Source organism: Harpia harpyja, chromosome 11 (genome assembly GCF_026419915.1).
Source record: "Harpia harpyja isolate bHarHar1 chromosome 11, bHarHar1 primary haplotype, whole genome shotgun sequence".
Lineage (NCBI taxonomy): Eukaryota > Metazoa > Chordata > Aves > Accipitriformes > Accipitridae > Harpia > Harpia harpyja.
In genome coordinates, this window is record NC_068950.1 from 34,087,381 (window position 1) to 34,105,326 (window position 17,946).

Here is a 17,946-nt window from a genome sequence, read left to right on the forward strand (position 1 = left end):
GGTACCTCTCGCTAGCAGCAGCTGGGGGGGGGGGGGTGTGTGTGTGTGTGTGCGGTCCATCCTGCTCCCCCATAGCACCATGGAAGGTCCCCTCCTGCCTGTGCCAGGGCTGGCTGCCGGGGAGAGCTGGACCCCAGCCTTGTCCCCTCACCCCCCGGCCAGGCTTAAGTGCTCCCCAGCCTCCTGCCCCACCGCGGGGCAGGCAGCAGTGCTGGGCTGCGCCCACACTGCTTACAGCTGCGCCCAGCATTGCGGGCAGTGCCTGGCCACTGAGGTGGGCACCCACAGCCCCCCACTGGGGCCGTAGGATGGAGGGGTACATGGCGGGGGCATGCCAGCTCGCCACCTGCACAGCCCCGGGGTACCATGCATATGTGCATGCTCACGTATGCCACATGTGTGCCCATACCGTGTCTGCGAGGGACACACATGCACGCACACGTGTGCTCTAAGTGCTTATGTCTTGTGCCGTGAGTTCCCACTGCCGGTGCAGGCAGTGTGCTTGCCCCCATCTCCCTGTGCTGGCCTGGTGCCTGGCACCGTCCCTGGGCACGGCCACCCATGGGACCCTGCAGGCTCTGAGCCACAGCGGGTACCACCCAGGCTGGGGGGTCCCTGCAGTGCCAGCCCCTGCCACGACAGCCATGCGCACACACAGCTTGGGATGGCCACGGGCAGTCCTGGCGTGCCCCAGCCCTGGTCCCATCCCACACCATCCCCGTGGGTAGGCCAGGAGGGTGACCCACGGCGGCGCAGGCTGCCTGGCTGCGGGGGGGCCGGGAGCTGGGGGGCATCCCGCTCCCCCCATCCTGTGCATCCCCCCGGGGCAGGGCCCCTGCAAAGTGCCTCTGGCTCCCGGCCCTCCCAGGGCTGTGCCCCCTCCTCTCTTGTCCCAGCGTCGCGCACAAAGGTTACCGTAAACACGAGGGTTAACGAACGCCATGGGGGGGGGGGGGGCAGGGGGGTTAACCGGTGAGGAGGTGGGGGGTCTCGGGGACGGTCGCTGAGAGCCCCCCGTGGTCCGGTGCGGCCCGGAGCCAGGCTCCGCCAGCGGAAGGTGCGAAAGTGTCACCGCGCAGGAGGGGTTAGAGGGGGTGCGGGGACGGCGGGGGGTCACAGTCTGGAATCCTGGCTGTGGGCTGAGCCGTTGCTGCCCTGCACGGGGGAGGCAGCCACCGCCTCGCTCCGGCCCTTCTCCGGCTGCAGGGGCTGCACCTCCAGGTGGGACTCGGTCGATGGGCTGAACGCCGGGGCGTAGCGCCCACTGCGGTGCTCTGCCAGCGCCGGGCCCCAGTCTTTGCTTGCCTTGGTAGCATTTTTCAAGCGCTAGAGAGAGAGGGAGAGGACGGGGACAGGGTTAGTATCCACCATGCTCCCCTGCCCCGCATCCCCCAACATGCCAGCAGCTCCCAGGGGTGCCTGGAGATGGGGTGCCCCACAGATGCTGCCTGCGCACAGCCACTGCAGGGTGCTGACAGCTCGAGTGGGGTGGGGGACAGCCTTGCAGGCAGCCCCAGGTGGGACACGGACAAGGGGGCCTAGCCCCTGGCCACCCACCTCCAGCAGTGTGTCCCCCTCGGAGCGGCACACTTTGTAGATGGCATAGATGGGGATGCAGATGACGGAGGAGAGCGCCATGAGGAAGCCGATGCTGATGGCCCAGGTTGGGTAGACGTAGTCGTTGTAGGAGATGGGCCGGTACTGGATCACTGTGAAGACCAGGATGAACTGGGGAGGGACAGGCAGGATCAGCCGGTGGGGAGCAGCCAGCCTGCTCTGCGTGCCCCCAGTCTCCCTGCTCTGCCCCATCCCTGCTGCCCTCCTGCAGCCCAGCACCCTCCTCCCCAGGGTGGGCGAGTGGGGTGTCCAGGTGGGCTCCTTGCCCCCTCCTCCCATGGCCCCGTGCCCCATGGTCGCGATGCTCACAAAGATGATGGCGGGCGAGATGAAGCGCCAGCAGATCTGAAAGAAGAGCGGAGGTGGGAAGCCCAGCATCATCTCAATGTCCTTGAAGTAGTTGCGGTGCCCTGGGGGGACAAGTGGCCATCAGCCCTGGCGCGGCTGGCCTGGGGCCCCGGTGGGACCCCGAGCCCCCTCCCAGCCCTGCCCAGCACCCGCTCCAGCACCCGCTCGGTGGGACCCACCAGGCTCCTCAAGTCACGGCTGCCCCGACTGGCCAACGGCCTTGCCAGTTAGCATGCAGCAAACCCCTGATTGGCTAGAAGTTAGCACACCCCCTTACCCACTGGTTGGCTGGGGCAGCCCTGCCAGCTGATTGGCCGTAGGCGGTTGCACCTACCGTAGATGTACATGATGGCCACGCACATGATGCAGGAGATGACGACCAGGGAGAAGCTGGCAGCGTAGTTGTCCATCAGCAGGAGCCAGTAGATGCCCGCCTGTGAGAGGGACCCATTGGCATGGCTGCCCCGGCGGTACCACAGCCGTCGGCAGGGTAGCGGCACAGGCGCGCCGGGCAGCACGGCAGCAAACAGCCCGGCTACCACCGCCGCGGTTGGTTGGCATGGTAAGGCCCAATGCCAGCATCAGCATGGTGGCACTTAGTCTGGATACCATCGCCAGTGTCGGCATGGCAACACCAGGCCCTGGGTGTCATCACCACCACCGGGGTGGTCATGGCAACAACGTGGACATGGCCAATGGTGTCAGTGAGGCAACTTTGCCATGGCAATGGCACAGGCACAAGGCACCCTGTCACCACAGTCCCGTGGTCACCTACCTGCGTGGTGAGCGGGACACCCAGCAGGAAGCCCGCAATGGCCACCCCCAGCGTCACGAAGGTCTTCCTGCGGATGATCCACTCGTTGGCCACCTCGTCCACGATGGCCGTGACCAGCGTCTCCAGCAGGCAGAACTGCGGGTGGAGCAGAGGGGGCAGCATGTCACCACCTTGGCCCCACCATGACACCCCACCCCAACACGGTGACCCCACCACACTGCCCCACCATGACCTACCTGTGTGCCCAGCCCCAGGAGGATGAGCATGAAGAAGAAGAGGATGGACCAGAGGGGTGAGATGGGGAGCAGGGTGAGGGCCTCGGGGTAGGCGACAAAGGCCAGGCCGGGGCCGTGGTCGGCCACCTTGGAGACATCCACCCCCAAGTGGTTGGCCATGAAGCCCAGGATGGAGAAGATGACGAAGCCGGCGTAGACGCTGGTGGCGCAGTTGGTGATGCTGATGATGATGCTGTCCCTGTGGGGAGAAGGGTCAGGACCGGCGGCAGGCCCGGGAGGACGGGGGACCGCAGCCGGGCACTCACCGGTAGCAGTTATTGTGGAACTTGTTGTAGGAGGCCATGGTGATGAGCCCGCCCCAGGCGCAGCCCAGCGAGTAGAAGATCTGCGAGGCCGCGTCACCCCACACCTGCGGCGGTGGGGTGGTCAGTGCTGTGCCTCCCAGCCCTGCTGTCCCCCAGCCACCCGCCGTCCCTCGTCCCCACTCACCTTGGCATCGAGGATCTTGTCCCACTGGGGCGTCAGGTAGTACATGATGCCGGTGAGGGCCCCCTCCAGCGTGATGCCGCGCACGAAGAGGATGGTGAGCACCACATAGGGGAAGGTGGCCGTGAAGTACACGACCTGCGGGACGGCACCTCAGTGGGGCAGGGACAGGGTGGGGACAGATGAGGGGTGTGGCCTGGGACAGGGGTGGGGTTATGGGCTGGGGGAGGGGCTATGGACCAGGGGAGGGGTTATGGTCCAGTGGGGAGCAATGGACCAGGAGGAGAAGGTATGGTCCAGGGGGAGGGGCTATGGCCACATGGGAGGAGCTGTCCCCAGAAGGGGTGTGGCCAGGCCACAAGGGGTGTGGCCTTTCCCAGAGTGGGAGGAGCATGCACTAAAAGGGGAGGGGCTGTGCCCAGAAGGGGTGGGGCTGCATCTACAATGGGAGGTGCATTCCTAATAGGAGAGGGGCTATGCCTAGGGGGGGCGTGTCCTCCCACGGGAGTGGGGCCCAGAGGGGGAACACACGGGTACCTTCCCCGAGGACTTGACGCCCTTGATGAGGCAGAGGAAGACGACGACCCAGGAGACGCCGAGGCACCCCAGGAGGGGCAACCGCACCTCGCCCAGGTTCCCGATGTCGTCCGACAGGTCCAGCACGTACCTCCTGCACGGGGGCAGCCGGCGTCAGCGGGGCCCCGCCACCACCGCCTCCCCCGTCCCCCATCCCTGTCCCCGGTACCTCCAGTACTCCTCGCTGGGGCTGGTGCGCTTCTGGGTGGCGTTGAGGAGGCGGGTGAGGTTGAGGGCGGTGCGGCTGGAGAGGTTCCCGTCCAGCACCCCCGCGCAGTCGGGCGTGTTCCAGGTGTTGCTGCAGTACGTCCAGGGCAGCACGCGCGTCATGGACACAAAGAAGTAGTAGAAGGCAATACAGATCACCACGTTGTAGTAGATCCCGATGTACGTGGACACCACCATCATCCCGTAGCCCACGCCTGGGAACAGCACCGGGGAGGGGGTGAGCGGCATGGTGCGGCACGGCGCGGGCACGGCGCGCAGCACGGGGGGTTGGGGTGGACGGGGTGGGCAGGTGGCATGCGGCGCTGTCGGCAGCCTTGCAGCCATGCTGCGGCTCGGGGCCTGGCTGTGGCACTGGGGTGGGGAGCGCTGTGCATGGGATCCTCTACCTCCAAGCAAGCCCAGTGGTGCTGAGAGTCCGTTGGGACATGTGGCAATGCACGGGGGAGGCATGGCCCGCAAGGCTGCAGGCAAACCCTCGGATTCTGCAGCCCTAGAGAACCACTGGGTGGGGGTCTCTCCTGGCTGTGGTGACTTTAGGGCTGTGGCGACCTGGTGGCATGTGACAGAGGCCACACAAGCAGGGGAAACACACCCCAAGCTGAGCACACCACGGAGAAGAGCACATAGACGCATGTGCACAGGCTGCCCACACTCAGATGTGACATGTGGGCACATCAGCTGGCAGGCAGTGTGCAGGCCTGTGCCAGGGGAGCCGGCAGCGTGGGAACACACCAGTGTGCCAGGAGGTGCACCCAGAGCGGGGTCCAGCCACGGCAGGGCAAGCTCTGAGCATGGCCAGCACCCATGCACGTGGGCACAGCACCCACTGCCTATGGTGCAGGGAGAGGACCACAGGAGCGTGCCCACAGCCAGAGGGGCCATGGGCACCTGCAGCATGTTCAGGGGACCTAAGCGGCCTCTGCAAGAGTGACACGTTGGGGACACATGTGGCATGTGCAGGGATGTGTGTGTAATGCCTGCAGTGGATGCCAGTGCAGGGCTGGGGTATGCACAGGAGATGCGTCGCATGTGCAGGGACGTGTGTAATGCATGCAGGGGAGACACCAGGCGGGCTGTGTGTGCAGGGCAGCGTGGCCCGGGGTGGGTGTGCGCACAGGGGACCCGAGCAATGCAGGCAGTGATGTGCATGCAAGGCTCGCGTGCATGGGGCTGTGCGAGCCGCAGGTGCCTGCATGGGGCCGTGTGATGTGCCAGAGGTGTGTGTGCAGGGCACACATGGGGTGTGCGGGGGCCGTACCACGTGCCAGGGGCTGTGCCGGCAGGCAGCCTGTGCCAGAGTGTGCCGGTGGGGACGGGCAGCTCCTTACCTTTGAACATGGGGCTGACCCTCCAGACGCCGAGGCAACCCTGACTGGCGAACTGCCCGAAGGAGAGCTCCATGAAGAAGAGGGGGATGCCGCAAAACACCAGCATGATGAAGTAGGGGAACATGAAGGCACCTGGCAGGCAGGAACCAGAGGGTGAAAGTGGGCAACGACTCCGGGCACGGCTGTGCTCCCCGCGCCCCGCACCACCCCGGCGAGCCTGGGGCCGGCAAGCACCGCGTGGGGCCAGGGTGCACGCCCCCGCCCCTGCCCAGAGGCACCCCGCTCCCCCGGCCCCCCCGACACCCACCTCCCCCATTGCGGTAGCAGAGGTACGGGAAGCGCCAGACGTTGCCCAGCCCCACGGCGTAGCCCACGCTGGTCAGCACGAACTCGATCTGGTTGCCCCAGTTGCCGCGCTTGACGCTCTTGTCCTGCTTGCCCCGCTCCCCGGGCACGGCGCCGTTCTGTGGAGAGATGCCGCGGGGTGTGTCAACCGGGGACCCCCCCGCCGGCCCCATCGGAGGGGTGACGGCCGCTGAGTGGGGCTGGGTGGTCCCCGCCATCCTTCCCCATCCCTCCCCTATGCCAGCCCCCCCCACCCGCCACGCACAGGCAGTGCCAAGGAGGGGGAGGGCGGCGGTGGCGGCCCCCCCAATGAATAGCTCTGCCCGGAGCCCGGCTGCAGCGAAGGAAGAGCCTGCGACTCATACAAAGCAGGTCCGGGCGCCTGAGCACAAAGGGGCCTCTGTTCCCGCGCCCCCCCCCTCCCCGCGCCCAGCAAGAGAGGCCCTGCTGGGTGGCCACTGCCCATGGCTGGGGGGGAATGGTGGGACCCCCGGGGTGAAGCAGGGGCCCCCCTCAGTGGGGCGTGGGGTGCAGTGACTGGAGCAGGCGGGGGGCTGGGTGGCCCCCCCCCCCCAGGAAAGGCACCCCGCCACAGCCGGGGTCCTGCCTCTGGCTCAGTGCCCAGCGAGGGCACCGAACTTGGGGCAGCATGGCGGGGGTCCCATGCAGGTGGGTCCCCGCGGCTGGGACAGCCCCAGCGCCCAGCCGTCCCTCACCGCAGGGGACCTGGCGGGGGGGGGGGGGCAGACGGGAGCAAGAAAGGGCGCTTTGTGGAGGCTGTCACACAATGTGAGCTCACACCGGGGACAACAACAACAGGGATGAGCACCCATCACCCCCGGCGGAGATGGCACCCATCACCCCATGGCTCGGTCCCAACATGGCCCTGGGGTCACACTAATGTCCTGCCCGGATGCTGCTGAGCTCTGGCAGGTTGGGCTGAGGACAGATGGCATTTTGGGGTGCTGCAGGTGCCCCAAGCCCTCCCTTCCCCACCCAAGGCCAGGCGACGGGTGCATAGCATGAGGGTGCCGGTCGGTCTACGGCCCCACAGCACCCATGACCCTACGGGAGCAGCATGGGGTGCCGGCAGCCCTAGGAGCACGCCGGAACTCCACGGTGCCAATCTCCCCACCACAGACACCCCTGTGCCCGTGCCCGCTCACGCTGCTCCCGCCGCTGCACCTCCTTCCCCCCCGTGTGCCCCCCACGATGGCTGACGCCGGCAGCGAGCGGGCCACAAATGGGAGCCGTCGCTTTGGATCTGCTCATGCCGGCGGGGCGCGGGCAGCAGGCGCGGTGCACCTAACCGTATCATTCGATTAGGGCCGGCACAGCCGGGACGTGATGCCCGGTGACTCCGGCACCGCGCTGCCAAACAAAGCCATCTGCTGCAAGCGGGGCCCGCACGCGCCGGGGGCTGCGGGGGGGCTGCCGGGGTGCAGGGCTGGGGGAGAGGGGCGATCGGCGGGCACTTTGGGCAGGGCGATAGGGGAGATATGCTGGCTGTGCCTAGCCAGGGCACCGGGGTGCCTACGCCAGACCCCATGGGCAAAGGCTCCATCAGAAATGAGCTCACAGCAGCCCGGGGGAGGCTCTTATTGTGGGGGTGCTGAGCGGGAGCCGGGCCAAGGGGTCCCTGGGGTGGAGGGACAGGACACTGGCACTGTCCCCACGCTAGGGCACACTGCCTGCTCGAGCATGCTGATCCGATCGGGAAGCCTCTGATTAGACTGCTTGCACTAACGAGGCTCCTAATGAGCAGCACGGCCAGCAGGAGGGGGAACAACGCTCCAGCCTCCCTGGCAAAGGGTCCTGGGGGGGAACGCCGCATGGTCCCGGCTCAGCCTGGAGCCCCAGTGCCCAAAGGGGGCCTCGGCCCTGTCCCAAAGCCGGAGAGCCACCCCTCTGCTCAGGTGACCCCGGCATGGGCTTCACCCCCATGCCCAATGGGGGACCCCAGCTTTGAGCTGCCTGGCACCAGTGCAATGAGGGCACCAGACCTCTGCTGCACACCCCCCCCCATTTCCTGCAGTCCGGGGCTTTGGCACGCTTGTCCCCAATAAGGGGGCAGCCACATGTGTGCCCATGCGTGCACAAGCACACACACGTGCGCAAACACTTGCGTGCTTACCCATCAGCTTGCTACCACCCCCCCTCTCCCCAAATCTGGGAAGGTTGCCCCGTCCTTTACACTCATTAACCACCCTCCCAACCCCACATAGTGAAAGAGGGGGGGACACAGAGAACCCAGGCGTCCGGGAAGATGAGACATCCCCCCTCCCTGCTGTGGAGATGGGACAGAGCCGGGCTACAAAGGGGGAGCTGCCCCGCCAGCAAGGATGCAGCCTCTAGCGGGGGCGGGGGGGGTCCTGGTACCAGAACCCAAATTTTCCATGCATGTGCTCCCATGCAGCTCCAAAAGATGCCTGGCTTAGGTGAAAACATCGGGGGGGGAGGAAGGATGTTCCTGGGCACCCCGAACATCCCCCACCTTCCTCCCCCTTCCCCAGGGACCCCCCTTCCACATGGCCAAAGCTTCCCCAGCCCAGCAAAGTGGGCATCATCCATCACGCCGCCTGGCACCGGAGCCTTTCTCATGCTAAGCAGCATTGCCTCGCACAATGACAGCTTGGCTGGGGTGCCCGGATGCCCCCCACTTCCCGAAGGGGCCCTGATTTACGGTTGGGAAGCTCGTGGCAGTGGCAGGGTCAATGCTGGGAGGCGATGTCCCCACAGGAGGCATCGCCAGCGTGGTCCCCCCCTCTTTTTGCCCCACTCAGACCGCCTCCACAGGGGTATTTCAGCCCAGCAGAAGCACTCCATGGGGCATCAGCCTCATCCAGCCCTCCCTGAACTAGTGAGGGACCCCCAATTCTTTCCCCAGCCTCCTAATGGGGTGCCAGGGCAGCTCCTGCAATGCCAACGCAGGGCACCAGTCAACCCCTGATGTCATCAGCCTGATGTCATTGCTCTTTGCCATGGTGATGGTGTCGAAGTCATGGCTGAACAAGGCAGGGGCTGCCGGAAGATAGAAATACGTGCTAATTACATCGTTTGCCAAAAGAGCAGCTCTTCCAGGGCAGGGAAGTGGGGTGCAGGATGCCTGGGGCAGGAGTCCCCAGGGATGGAGTGACTTGGAGAGGGGTCCCTACAGATGGGGCGACGTGGAGAGGGGTGTCCTGGGTACCCTCACTGGCTGTTCACAGATCCTGGGTGCTGTGGTGGTGGTGGGGGGTGCTCCTATAATCAGCCCCTGCACTCCCTGTCCCTGGCACATGGGGTAATGAACCCACAAGTGCCAGTCCTGCACCACAGGCTGCCGTGCCCTGCCAGCGTGCCTGTCCTCGCTCTGCCAGCCCCACAGGCACATCCTAGCCATCCCTGCCCTCTCTCTGCAGTGCCCAGCCCCATGTTTGCCCCTGCCCCAGTGGGCATGGTATGGGAGCACAGGCATCTGGCATGGCCTGAGTGGTGGCAGCATCAGCCGTGAGTGCCAGGATGGGCACGGGGGCATTCCCAGGGCCAGGGTGATGCAGTTCTGAGGAGGATGTCCAAATCCCAGGACCCTCCAGCAGTGCTACACAGTCCTGACCACCCCCAATGCAGGGAGGCTGCCCAGGCCCACTGACAGCCCTGAGCATGCTCTGCCAGCCACCCACAGCAGCACCAGCCCAGCTCTGGGGTGCCATGGAGGGCCAGGGCAAGCTTTGACATTGCTCACTGATGCCCACAAAATGGGGGAGGGGGGAGGTTCTTCTCTAGACTCTGCCCCTGCAGCACTGAGCAAGGCAAAGTCTCTTGCAGTCAGTAGGTTCCAGAGTTAATGAACACACAACTGTCAGGCAATCTCTTCTTGCTCCCAGCACAGCTGAGGCCGTGGAGGGGCTTGGTGCCATGCTGTGCCCTCCCTCCCCCAGAGCACCCCACATCCCTGGCTCTGGGGCTTTGGGGTGCCTCTCCAGCATCCCACGGCACAAAGCTGCAGCTGTGCCTCAGTCCTGCAGAGCCATTGCCCCAGAGCCAGCACAGAGGGGCTTGGAGAGCCATGGTGGTGGGGGTGACGTCGCTGGCACGGCCGCCATCCAGCCTGGCTCCCTGCTTTGCCCTCCCAGACCCTGCTCTCACCTCTCCACCGACCTGCTGAGGGGGCCGGGGGCGGCCCAGCTGCCCACAGCCGCCATCCAGGGGGCCAGACTGGCCAGCTCGGCGAGTCCCCAGCTTCATTGGCACCTCGGGCTCCGGCACAGCAGCTGCCCGCCTCCCCCCGCTCGCTGCCTCCAGCTCTTGGCACTGCTCCCCACTCGCCTCCTGGCTGGGCTCGGCCCCTCACTGCCCGCCCCGCCACAGCACCGGTGCCCCACCACGCCGCCCACCCCAGCACCATCCCTGCCTGTCCCACACCACAGGGACCCCCGTGCCTCAGTTTCCCCCCGCTGCAAGCAGTGCCCCCACGAGCCAGGTGCCCTCCCCAGCAGGTGCAGGCAGGGCAGGCTGCACGGCAGGCTGAGCCCTGTCCTGCTTAATGAGGCCTCATTAGCGGGGTCCAGCTGCTGGCAGCCCCGCACGCTCCAGCGGGCAGCGCTGCCCTCCCCGCGGGCACCGCTGCCTGTCTGGCTGGGGCCGGGACCGGCGTTTGGAGCGTGGCAGAAGGCCACATCCCCTCGGACCCCCCCCTTCCCACACCTCAACACCCCCAGCCCCACACGCGCGTTCCTGCCCCTATGCCACCTGGCCTCGCGTGCCGGACCCCAACCCTGAGCACTCCAGGGCTGCGGGGACCGGGCATGGCTCCGTTGGGGATGGGGGCACAGGGACAAGCCTGCCTGCTGGCACATCCCCAGCAGAGTGCCACTACTTCACTCTGACGTCATACCGCTGGCGACATCACGGGGTCTCCATGGCAACCCTCGCAAGGTCACTGCCCCGCGGGGGACCATCTGGCTGGCAGGAGGGCTGTGCCACGACCCCCCTGCCACCCGGGCACCCCGCAGCCTCCCTGCTTGCCCCCTTGCCAGCGTGGGGTGGGACCGCGGTGGGGTGCTGTGTCCCACGGGAGGATGGGTGCGGGGTGCCCCCCAGCCAGGCTCAGGGTGCCCCAGCTGCTCCCAGCCCTGCGCCCCGGCTGGGGAGCGCAGCCAAGGCGCCAGCGAGGCGTGATGGTGCACGGAGGGCGGGGAGACGGGACGGCGCTTTCGGGCGACCATCTGGGGTCCGGGCAGCGGCGGCCACGCACATGAACGGCACACGTGTGCGGGGTGGGCGCTCGTCCCCCCACGAGCCAGCACCCAGTGCCTGTCCCTGTCCCCTCCTGCAACGACCACCCAATAGCTTGGGACGTGCCCCATCCATGGGATGGCAGCACCCAACCGTGCCCCCCTGGGACGCGTGCAAGCCCAGAGCCACCCCACGCTGTGCCAGCTCCAGTGACCGCAGCCCAGCCCTGCCAGCTCAACCTCCAGTCCTGCCCCACGTGCAGCCAGGCACCTCCTGTGCCCGAACACCCCGCAAGGTGCCCACACGAGCACCCCTCCGTGCCCCAGTTTGGCTGCACCACTTCACCCGGGCCACCTGCGTGCCACCACCAGACGTCTTGCCCCAGGCACGCTGCCCCTGTGCCCCCCGCAGCAGCCTGAGCATGGCACAGCAGGACCCACCGCCCCATCCCAGGGATGCCAGGCCCTGTGCCAGCGTGTGGGAGCACAGTGCTGCTCCCCTGGCAGCCCGTCTGGCAGGCAGAGGGGACTGCCAGCCCCACGGGGACACGCTGGAAGCGAAGGGCCCACAGTGGGAGCCTCACCTCCCCTGGCACCCCGGTCCCCACCCTGGCTGGCTGGCGGTGCTGGGGCTGAACTAGACAGGCAGGGGCGATGGGCGCATCGGGGATGGCAATGGGTCTTCCAGCCCCCATCACCCTGTTCCCAAGCAGGGCTGCAGGGTGCCTGGGGCAGGGATGATGCCCAGGGACCTGCCCCAGTGCCACCATCCCCTAGCTAGGTGCTTCCCGCCGGGGCTGCCTTTCTCTGGCCCCATTCTCCCGGGGCAGACATGATTCTCCTGGGGCGTTCAGGCAGAAAAATCCCCCGCCAACCCCCCCATCACTGCCCCTTGGTATTCCGGGAAGGGCTCCCGCAGCCAAGAGCCACTTCCGCAGCTCCACCGGCCCCCCTGCCTGCGGCTGCTGGCCAGTGGCACCGCGTTGCTGGGGGTGTCTGGGACAGGCAGGGCCCCCCCCACCCCTTAACCCCCAGCAGCATGGTGGGAGCAGCGCCCCAGTGTCTGCCCAGGGTGGGCTGGGGTGATGGCAGGAGCCCACCTGAGCCAGGCACCCTGCAGCCGAAGGCTGCCCGGCCGTGCCAGCAAGGCAGCCCTGAGAGTCAGGAGCCGCTGGCATTACTGGAGGCCAGACAAAGCGCCCTGAGGAGGACAAAACAAAATGTCCTTAAAGGCAGGGAGGGAGAGGCTGTCAGACCCTCCCTATTCCCCTGTGGCCCCACGGGGACCCCCCCTGCCCAGCCACACAGGGACTGCTCCAGCCCCTGGAGCTGCCCTGCACTCCATTGGGCACCCCGCTGTCAGGGCATCTGTGGGGTTTGGGAGCAGTAGAGGGGCACTGCCTGCCCTCCTGCCTGCTGTTTTGGAGTGAGCATGCAGAGATTCCCAGGGGCATCCATAAAAAGCAGAGCCTGCAAAAGCAGGACACAGCACCCTCATCACACCTGGACCAATGGGAAGGCGCAGACCCCAGCCCACAGGTGGGGAAACTGAGGCACAGCTGCACATTGCCCAGCTGCTGCCTTCATCACCCCTGTCCCTCCCCAGGGGGGACACAGCAGGCACCTTGAGCACCGCTGCAAACCCGCCCAGCCCCAGGGGCTGCACACACATCCCTGGGCAGGGTTTGCACTGCAGGAGCCCAACTGGGCTGGGGGCAGCGGTGGCAGGAGCTGCACCTGCAGGCAGGGATGAGAGGACAGGCAGGGACCACGCTTTACCAGCTGAGTGGCAGGGCCCTGGAGGCAGGCCAAGGAGATTAGCTCCCTTCCCCAGTGACCCGGGCAGCTCAGCAGCCAGTGTCCATCCTGCTGCGGCTCCTCCCGAGGGTCTCGTGGTGCAGGGATGCTCCAGGAGCAGGGGTGCTCCGGGAGCAGGGAGGCTCTCACAAGGACCTGCCTTCCTCCCCACAGCCCCCACACGAGCTCCCCCCAGCACCTCCTGTGTCCTGCACAGGGGTGTCCTTGCACCCCGCAAACAGGGGAGTCCCAGGCAGAGAGCTGCAAGCCACAGCATGTGCCAGGCCCTGCGGTTCCCTGCCCGTCCCCACCTCTCCGCATGCCCTGGCACTGGAGCGGGCTGCTCAGGTACTGCCGAGAAGCGGGTTAAAGATCGACTGGGAGCAGGTGGGTGCTCCCATGCCTGGCTCCCTGCCGTGGGTGCCAGGCTCAGCCCTCGCCCTGGTGTGATGCCAGCTGCTCCAGCCAGGGCAAGACCACAGCAGCAGCATGGAGCCATGGCAAGCGCTCCGCAACATGCAGGAGCATGTCCTCATGACAGACTCCTGATCGAGCCTGGATACATCCTCAGCACCTCCCTGTTCCCAGCCAAGGGCTTCTCCTGGAGACATCTGCCTGCCGGCTGCCCTGACCTCTCCACACCGCCCGTCACAGGCAGGACGGGCGCTGGGCTCCCCACTGCAGGCACAGCCAGTGGGGCCACGCTGGGACACTCAGGCGGAAGAGCCGCGCGCACGCTGGAAGCACCTCCTGGAGCACGCCGCTCCCCTGGCTCTTGGCTTCCCAGGGAAGTCCTGGCTCCCGGCCCTCTGGCTGGAGCGTGCAGCTATTTCGGGAAGCCCCCTGGGAAGGGGAGGGCCTGGTGATCATGTTGGCCCCGGCAATCAGTTCCCATCCATCGGGAAAAAGGGAAGAGCCAAGCCCAGCCTGGGCTCACCTGCCGGGTGCAGCACAGCAGCCTGGCACAGGAACCTGAGCTCGGGACTCCTAAACCCCTTGCTGCATGGCAAAGCTGCCACAAGCACAGGGCCATCACGGCCCTCCAGCGAGGACATGCGCTGGGCACATCCCAGATCCACTCAGGGCACCGAAGCCATCCCTGGTGCAGACGAGCGCAGGGCAGCACACAGAATCCTGCAACACACCGCTTGCAAGAACGGAGGGTCAGGTACCACGCCGGTGCCTGGAAAAACCTGGCTCTGCCCACACACCATGCTACCAGCCCAGTCCAGGAGAGCCTGCCGGGTGGAGGCAGAGGGGAAGCAGCTCCACACCGTGCCCCTCTGGGAGCACCTGGCACAGAGGGATGCCCACACCCTTTGCCAAAAGCAGGCAGAGGAGCGGCCTGGCCAGGGCTTTCCCACCTTTGCCACCCGCCCAGAAAGCTGGGGCAGGTGATAAGGCCAGGCAGAGCGCCTGAGATGAGCGATAGCATCTCCAGGCACAGCGAGACATTGCACCCAGGCAGCCTCACAGGCAGCAGGCTCAGGGCAAGCGGTGGCCAGCATCTGCCCCACGGTCATCAGGCTGGGGGAGCACCAGGGTAGCACAACCCCGGCTGGGGGTCACAGGGGGGCATCAAGCCTTTCAGGAGCCCCGGTGTCCTGCTCCCTGCACCAGCTGCTCTGGGTCCCCGAGGCAGTGGCCCATGCCAGCCCGGTCCCCGCACCCCAGCACTTACCAGCAGCCCCTCGCTGCACTTATCAGCCATCCCTGGAGGCTGGAGCGCGGTGCCGGCTGCCCGCCGTGGGGTCCCTCGCCTGCCCACTCTCCGTCGCGCTGGCCGCTGCACCAGCACCGGTGCACTTCAATCCACCGTCAGAGCAAGCTGGGCAGGGGGGAGAGAGACATCAAGGGAGACATGACTGGTGGGATGGGCACATCCCCGCCCCGGGCCTCCCCCTCCCTCCAGGAACCGAGGGGCTGTGCCAGGCTGGTTGCTCCCCTGTACCTGCCCGCAGGGCACATGGGAGCAGGGCTGGTGGAGGACGCAGGGCCCAGGGCCGGGTGCGCTGGTGGCGGGTTCTCTTCCTGATGGCTCCCAGCCCCTCCAGCATCTCCAAACCCCCGGCACCCGCAGGAGCAGCAGCTCCCAGGTGTTTCCCAAGAAGCAGTTAAAGATTTACCCAGCGTGGACAGGCGACCTTGTGGGCAGCTGGCTGCCGACCTCCCGGCAGGTGGGCGTCGGGGGCCACGGGCAGGAACGGGGGTCCCCCAAACTCTCCCCCAGTGAGAGCTGGAGCCGAAGTGGCTGCTGCACACAGCAGCGCTGGGACTGGGCACTGAGCGGGGCCAGCACAGGGCTCAGCTGCCGCGCAGGACACAGATGGGAAACGATTGCCTTCTGCCCCGGTGCATCGCACGCACGTGCAGCGCATGGGGTCTGAGTCGCCAGGCTCTGCCAGGCGCCAGGTGCTGCCGGACAGGGCACGGGGGCAGGCAGCTGCCTCCCCTGCTCTTACCCCTGCCTCATTCTGGGGCTGCTGGGGGCCCCAGGGGAGCACCGGGGCCTGCCCTCTCAGCCACTCTTGCAAAAGACCAGTTTACTTGTCCGTGAGACAGCACCGGTGTTTGCAGATCCCACACAAGCACTCGGTGCCCTTGCCGGCTGTGGAAGAACCCCGACCCCCACCAAGGGTCCCCAACCACCACTACCGGCCAAGCACCCCAGGGCCCGTCCCCAGGCCGCCATGGGTACGGAGCGATCAGCAGAGGGGCGCAAAGCCCTGAAGCCGTGGGGAGGGAGCGTGGGCGGCAGAGATAAAGGGCAAGAGCCCGGGGGATGTGCGGCGAGCCCCCGGCCCCGGCCACAGCCCCTCCAGCGCAGGCAGGCTGCTGCCAGCAGATACCGAGTCCCACCGCCAAAGCCCTCCCCAAGAGCAGCTGCGTTTCCAAGGGGAGCCGAGATGTCGTCACTGTGCGGGGAGGAAGACAAGCCCCGCTACTCGTGTGGCACGGGGACCTCTCAGAGGTGGGAAGTGCGGGGCCTGCAGCTGGACCTCCTCCCCGCCGCACACCTATCGCCAGCCAGGCCAAAAGCGCCAGCCCTGCAGCCGTGAATTCAGCCCGGGGACTCATCCCGTGTCTCGGGAAGGGAAAGAACCCAAAGGGACGGCCCGCCACTCCCCCCAGAGTCTGCCAGGCGCCGATAAGGCTGCGTGCCTGTGTAGACACTGCTGGCTTCGGCTCCCAGCCTGGCAAGGAGGCGAGCGCCCAGCCAGGTGCTGGGCGGCAACGGGATAGATGCAGGGATGCCCGAGGCTGCAGCATCCCTTGGGAGAGCCCTGCAGGGATAGGGATGCAATACATTGGCGCTACGGGGCAGCTCTCCCAGAGCTGCGGAATGCCATGACAGCTCGGAGGGCAGGGCGGCTCATACCTAGAGACAGGACGGGTGGCACTGTGGAAGCGGGGACACCTGGGCACCCACGGGGGCTCCCGGCTGGGGTGTCACACCTCGGCGGGGGAGGCAGCCCACGGCACCCAGGGGAAGGCCACGGATGCCCGGCCGCAGGATGGAGCCTCCCCCCCCATCCCCTCCCACCCGGCGGGCGGCCCGGGGCGCCGGTGCAGCCGCTACCACCTGCGAGGCCATTTCCTCCGCCAGCATCCATGGGGCCCGCCGCAGCCGGGGATCCCCGGTACCCACGGGAAACGGGCAGCGGGCCGGCCTGCCGCCGCCCTGCCCGCCCCCCCCCCCCCCCACCCGGAGGCGGCTCCGGCCGCAGCCCCGCGGGCAGCGCCCGCCGCGACGCACCCGCCGCCCGGCATCCCCCCCCCCCGCCCGCCGCCGCCGCCGCCCGGTGCGGCACGGCGGCGGGGGGGCCCGGTTACATCAGCCGCCACGTGGTGGCTGCTCCGCCGCCCCGCCCCGGCACATGCCCGTGGAAAATTACCGCCAGCCCCCCCGCCCCACCACCGGGCCGGGCCGCCTCGGTCCCCGCCGCCCGCCCCGGGCGCGGCGACGGGCGACCCCGCTCTGCCCGCCGCGCCCCCGCGCTCCCCCCGGTACCGCGCCGCCGCGCCGGGAGAGCAACAGATGCGGGACCGCCCCGCATCCCGCATCCCGCTCCCGCCACCGTCCTGGCGGGCGGCCGCTCCCGGTGCCGTTCCCGGTGCCGCTCCCGACGTCCCCGGCCCCGCCGCCCCGGAGCCCCTCGCCGCCCCCATCCCTTCCCCTCCCTTCCCCTCCCCGGCAGCCCCCCCACGCACACCCCCCGGCCCGGTGCTCCCGCGGCTGCCGGCCGGGCCGGGCACCCGGTGCCGGCGGAGGTGCGCGCCTCTTACCGTGCCCATGCCGCCGCCCGGCCTCTCCCGCCGCACCAGGTGGTACCCCGGGGGCGCCGCCCCGCCGCGTCCGGCCCGCTGCCGGTGCCGGTACCGATGCCGGTGCCGTGCCAGGCCTGGAGCCGCCGCTGCCGGTGCTGCCGAGTTAATGAAAGTTTGGAGGTCGGTGGGGGCTGGCGCCGCCTCTCGCCCCCGCCGCCGCGCTCCGCCCCCCGCGCCGCCGCGCTCCCCAGCGGCCCGCTCCGGCACCGGCACCGGCACCGGGGGCGCGGGCACCGCGGGCACTCGCGGGGCGTGAGAGAGCGCAGGTGGGCACACAGGTACACACGGCACACACGGGCACATATGGGCACACACGGGCACATATGGGCACACATGGGCACGCTATGCACTTGGCGCACCTGGGCACTCTCATGGCATACTGGGCACACACGGGCACTCGCAACCCACGTGCAGCCCACAGGTGCGTGGAGACCCCCGGGCACATGCAGGCTTGTGCAGGGACGTGGCACACATCAACATATATGGGACGTATGGTCACACACAGGCTCCTACAGGGCACGCGTGCATCCGCACACCCGTGTTTTCACACCCGCAAGCGCACAGAGAGGAGCATCCGCACGTAGCGAGCACTCGCACAGACTCACACTGCCAGGGCACAGCACCAGGACAAGCCCGGGCAGGGAGATGGCCGCAGGCTCCGGCCA

General features: G+C 67.8%; 1 protein-coding gene across 2 annotated transcripts; it reads right to left on the reverse strand.

Annotated features, from left to right (window-relative positions):
* Nucleotides 1-324: 324 nt before the first annotated feature.
* Nucleotides 325-17,393, reverse strand: SLC6A9 (solute carrier family 6 member 9). 2 transcript variants are annotated; one of them, XM_052801259.1, is made up of 14 exons: nt 17,240-17,393; nt 14,634-14,780; nt 5,902-6,058; nt 5,595-5,726; nt 4,208-4,460; nt 4,000-4,132; nt 3,466-3,600; nt 3,282-3,385; nt 2,977-3,214; nt 2,741-2,875; nt 2,300-2,399; nt 1,927-2,027; nt 1,558-1,728; nt 325-1,326 (listed from the first exon to the last, which is right to left on the reverse strand). In XM_052801259.1, exons 2-14 carry the CDS (start codon nt 14,661-14,663, stop codon nt 1,114-1,116), a joined length of 1,902 nt encoding a protein of 633 aa, XP_052657219.1. In that variant the 5' UTR covers nt 14,664-14,780; nt 17,240-17,393; the 3' UTR covers nt 325-1,113. The 2 variants fall into 2 exon arrangements, with proteins under 2 accessions (XP_052657219.1, XP_052657220.1); XM_052801260.1 differs by lacking the exon at nt 17,240-17,393 and adding an exon at nt 15,079-15,559.
* Between the last annotated feature and the right edge of the window lie 553 nt (nt 17,394-17,946).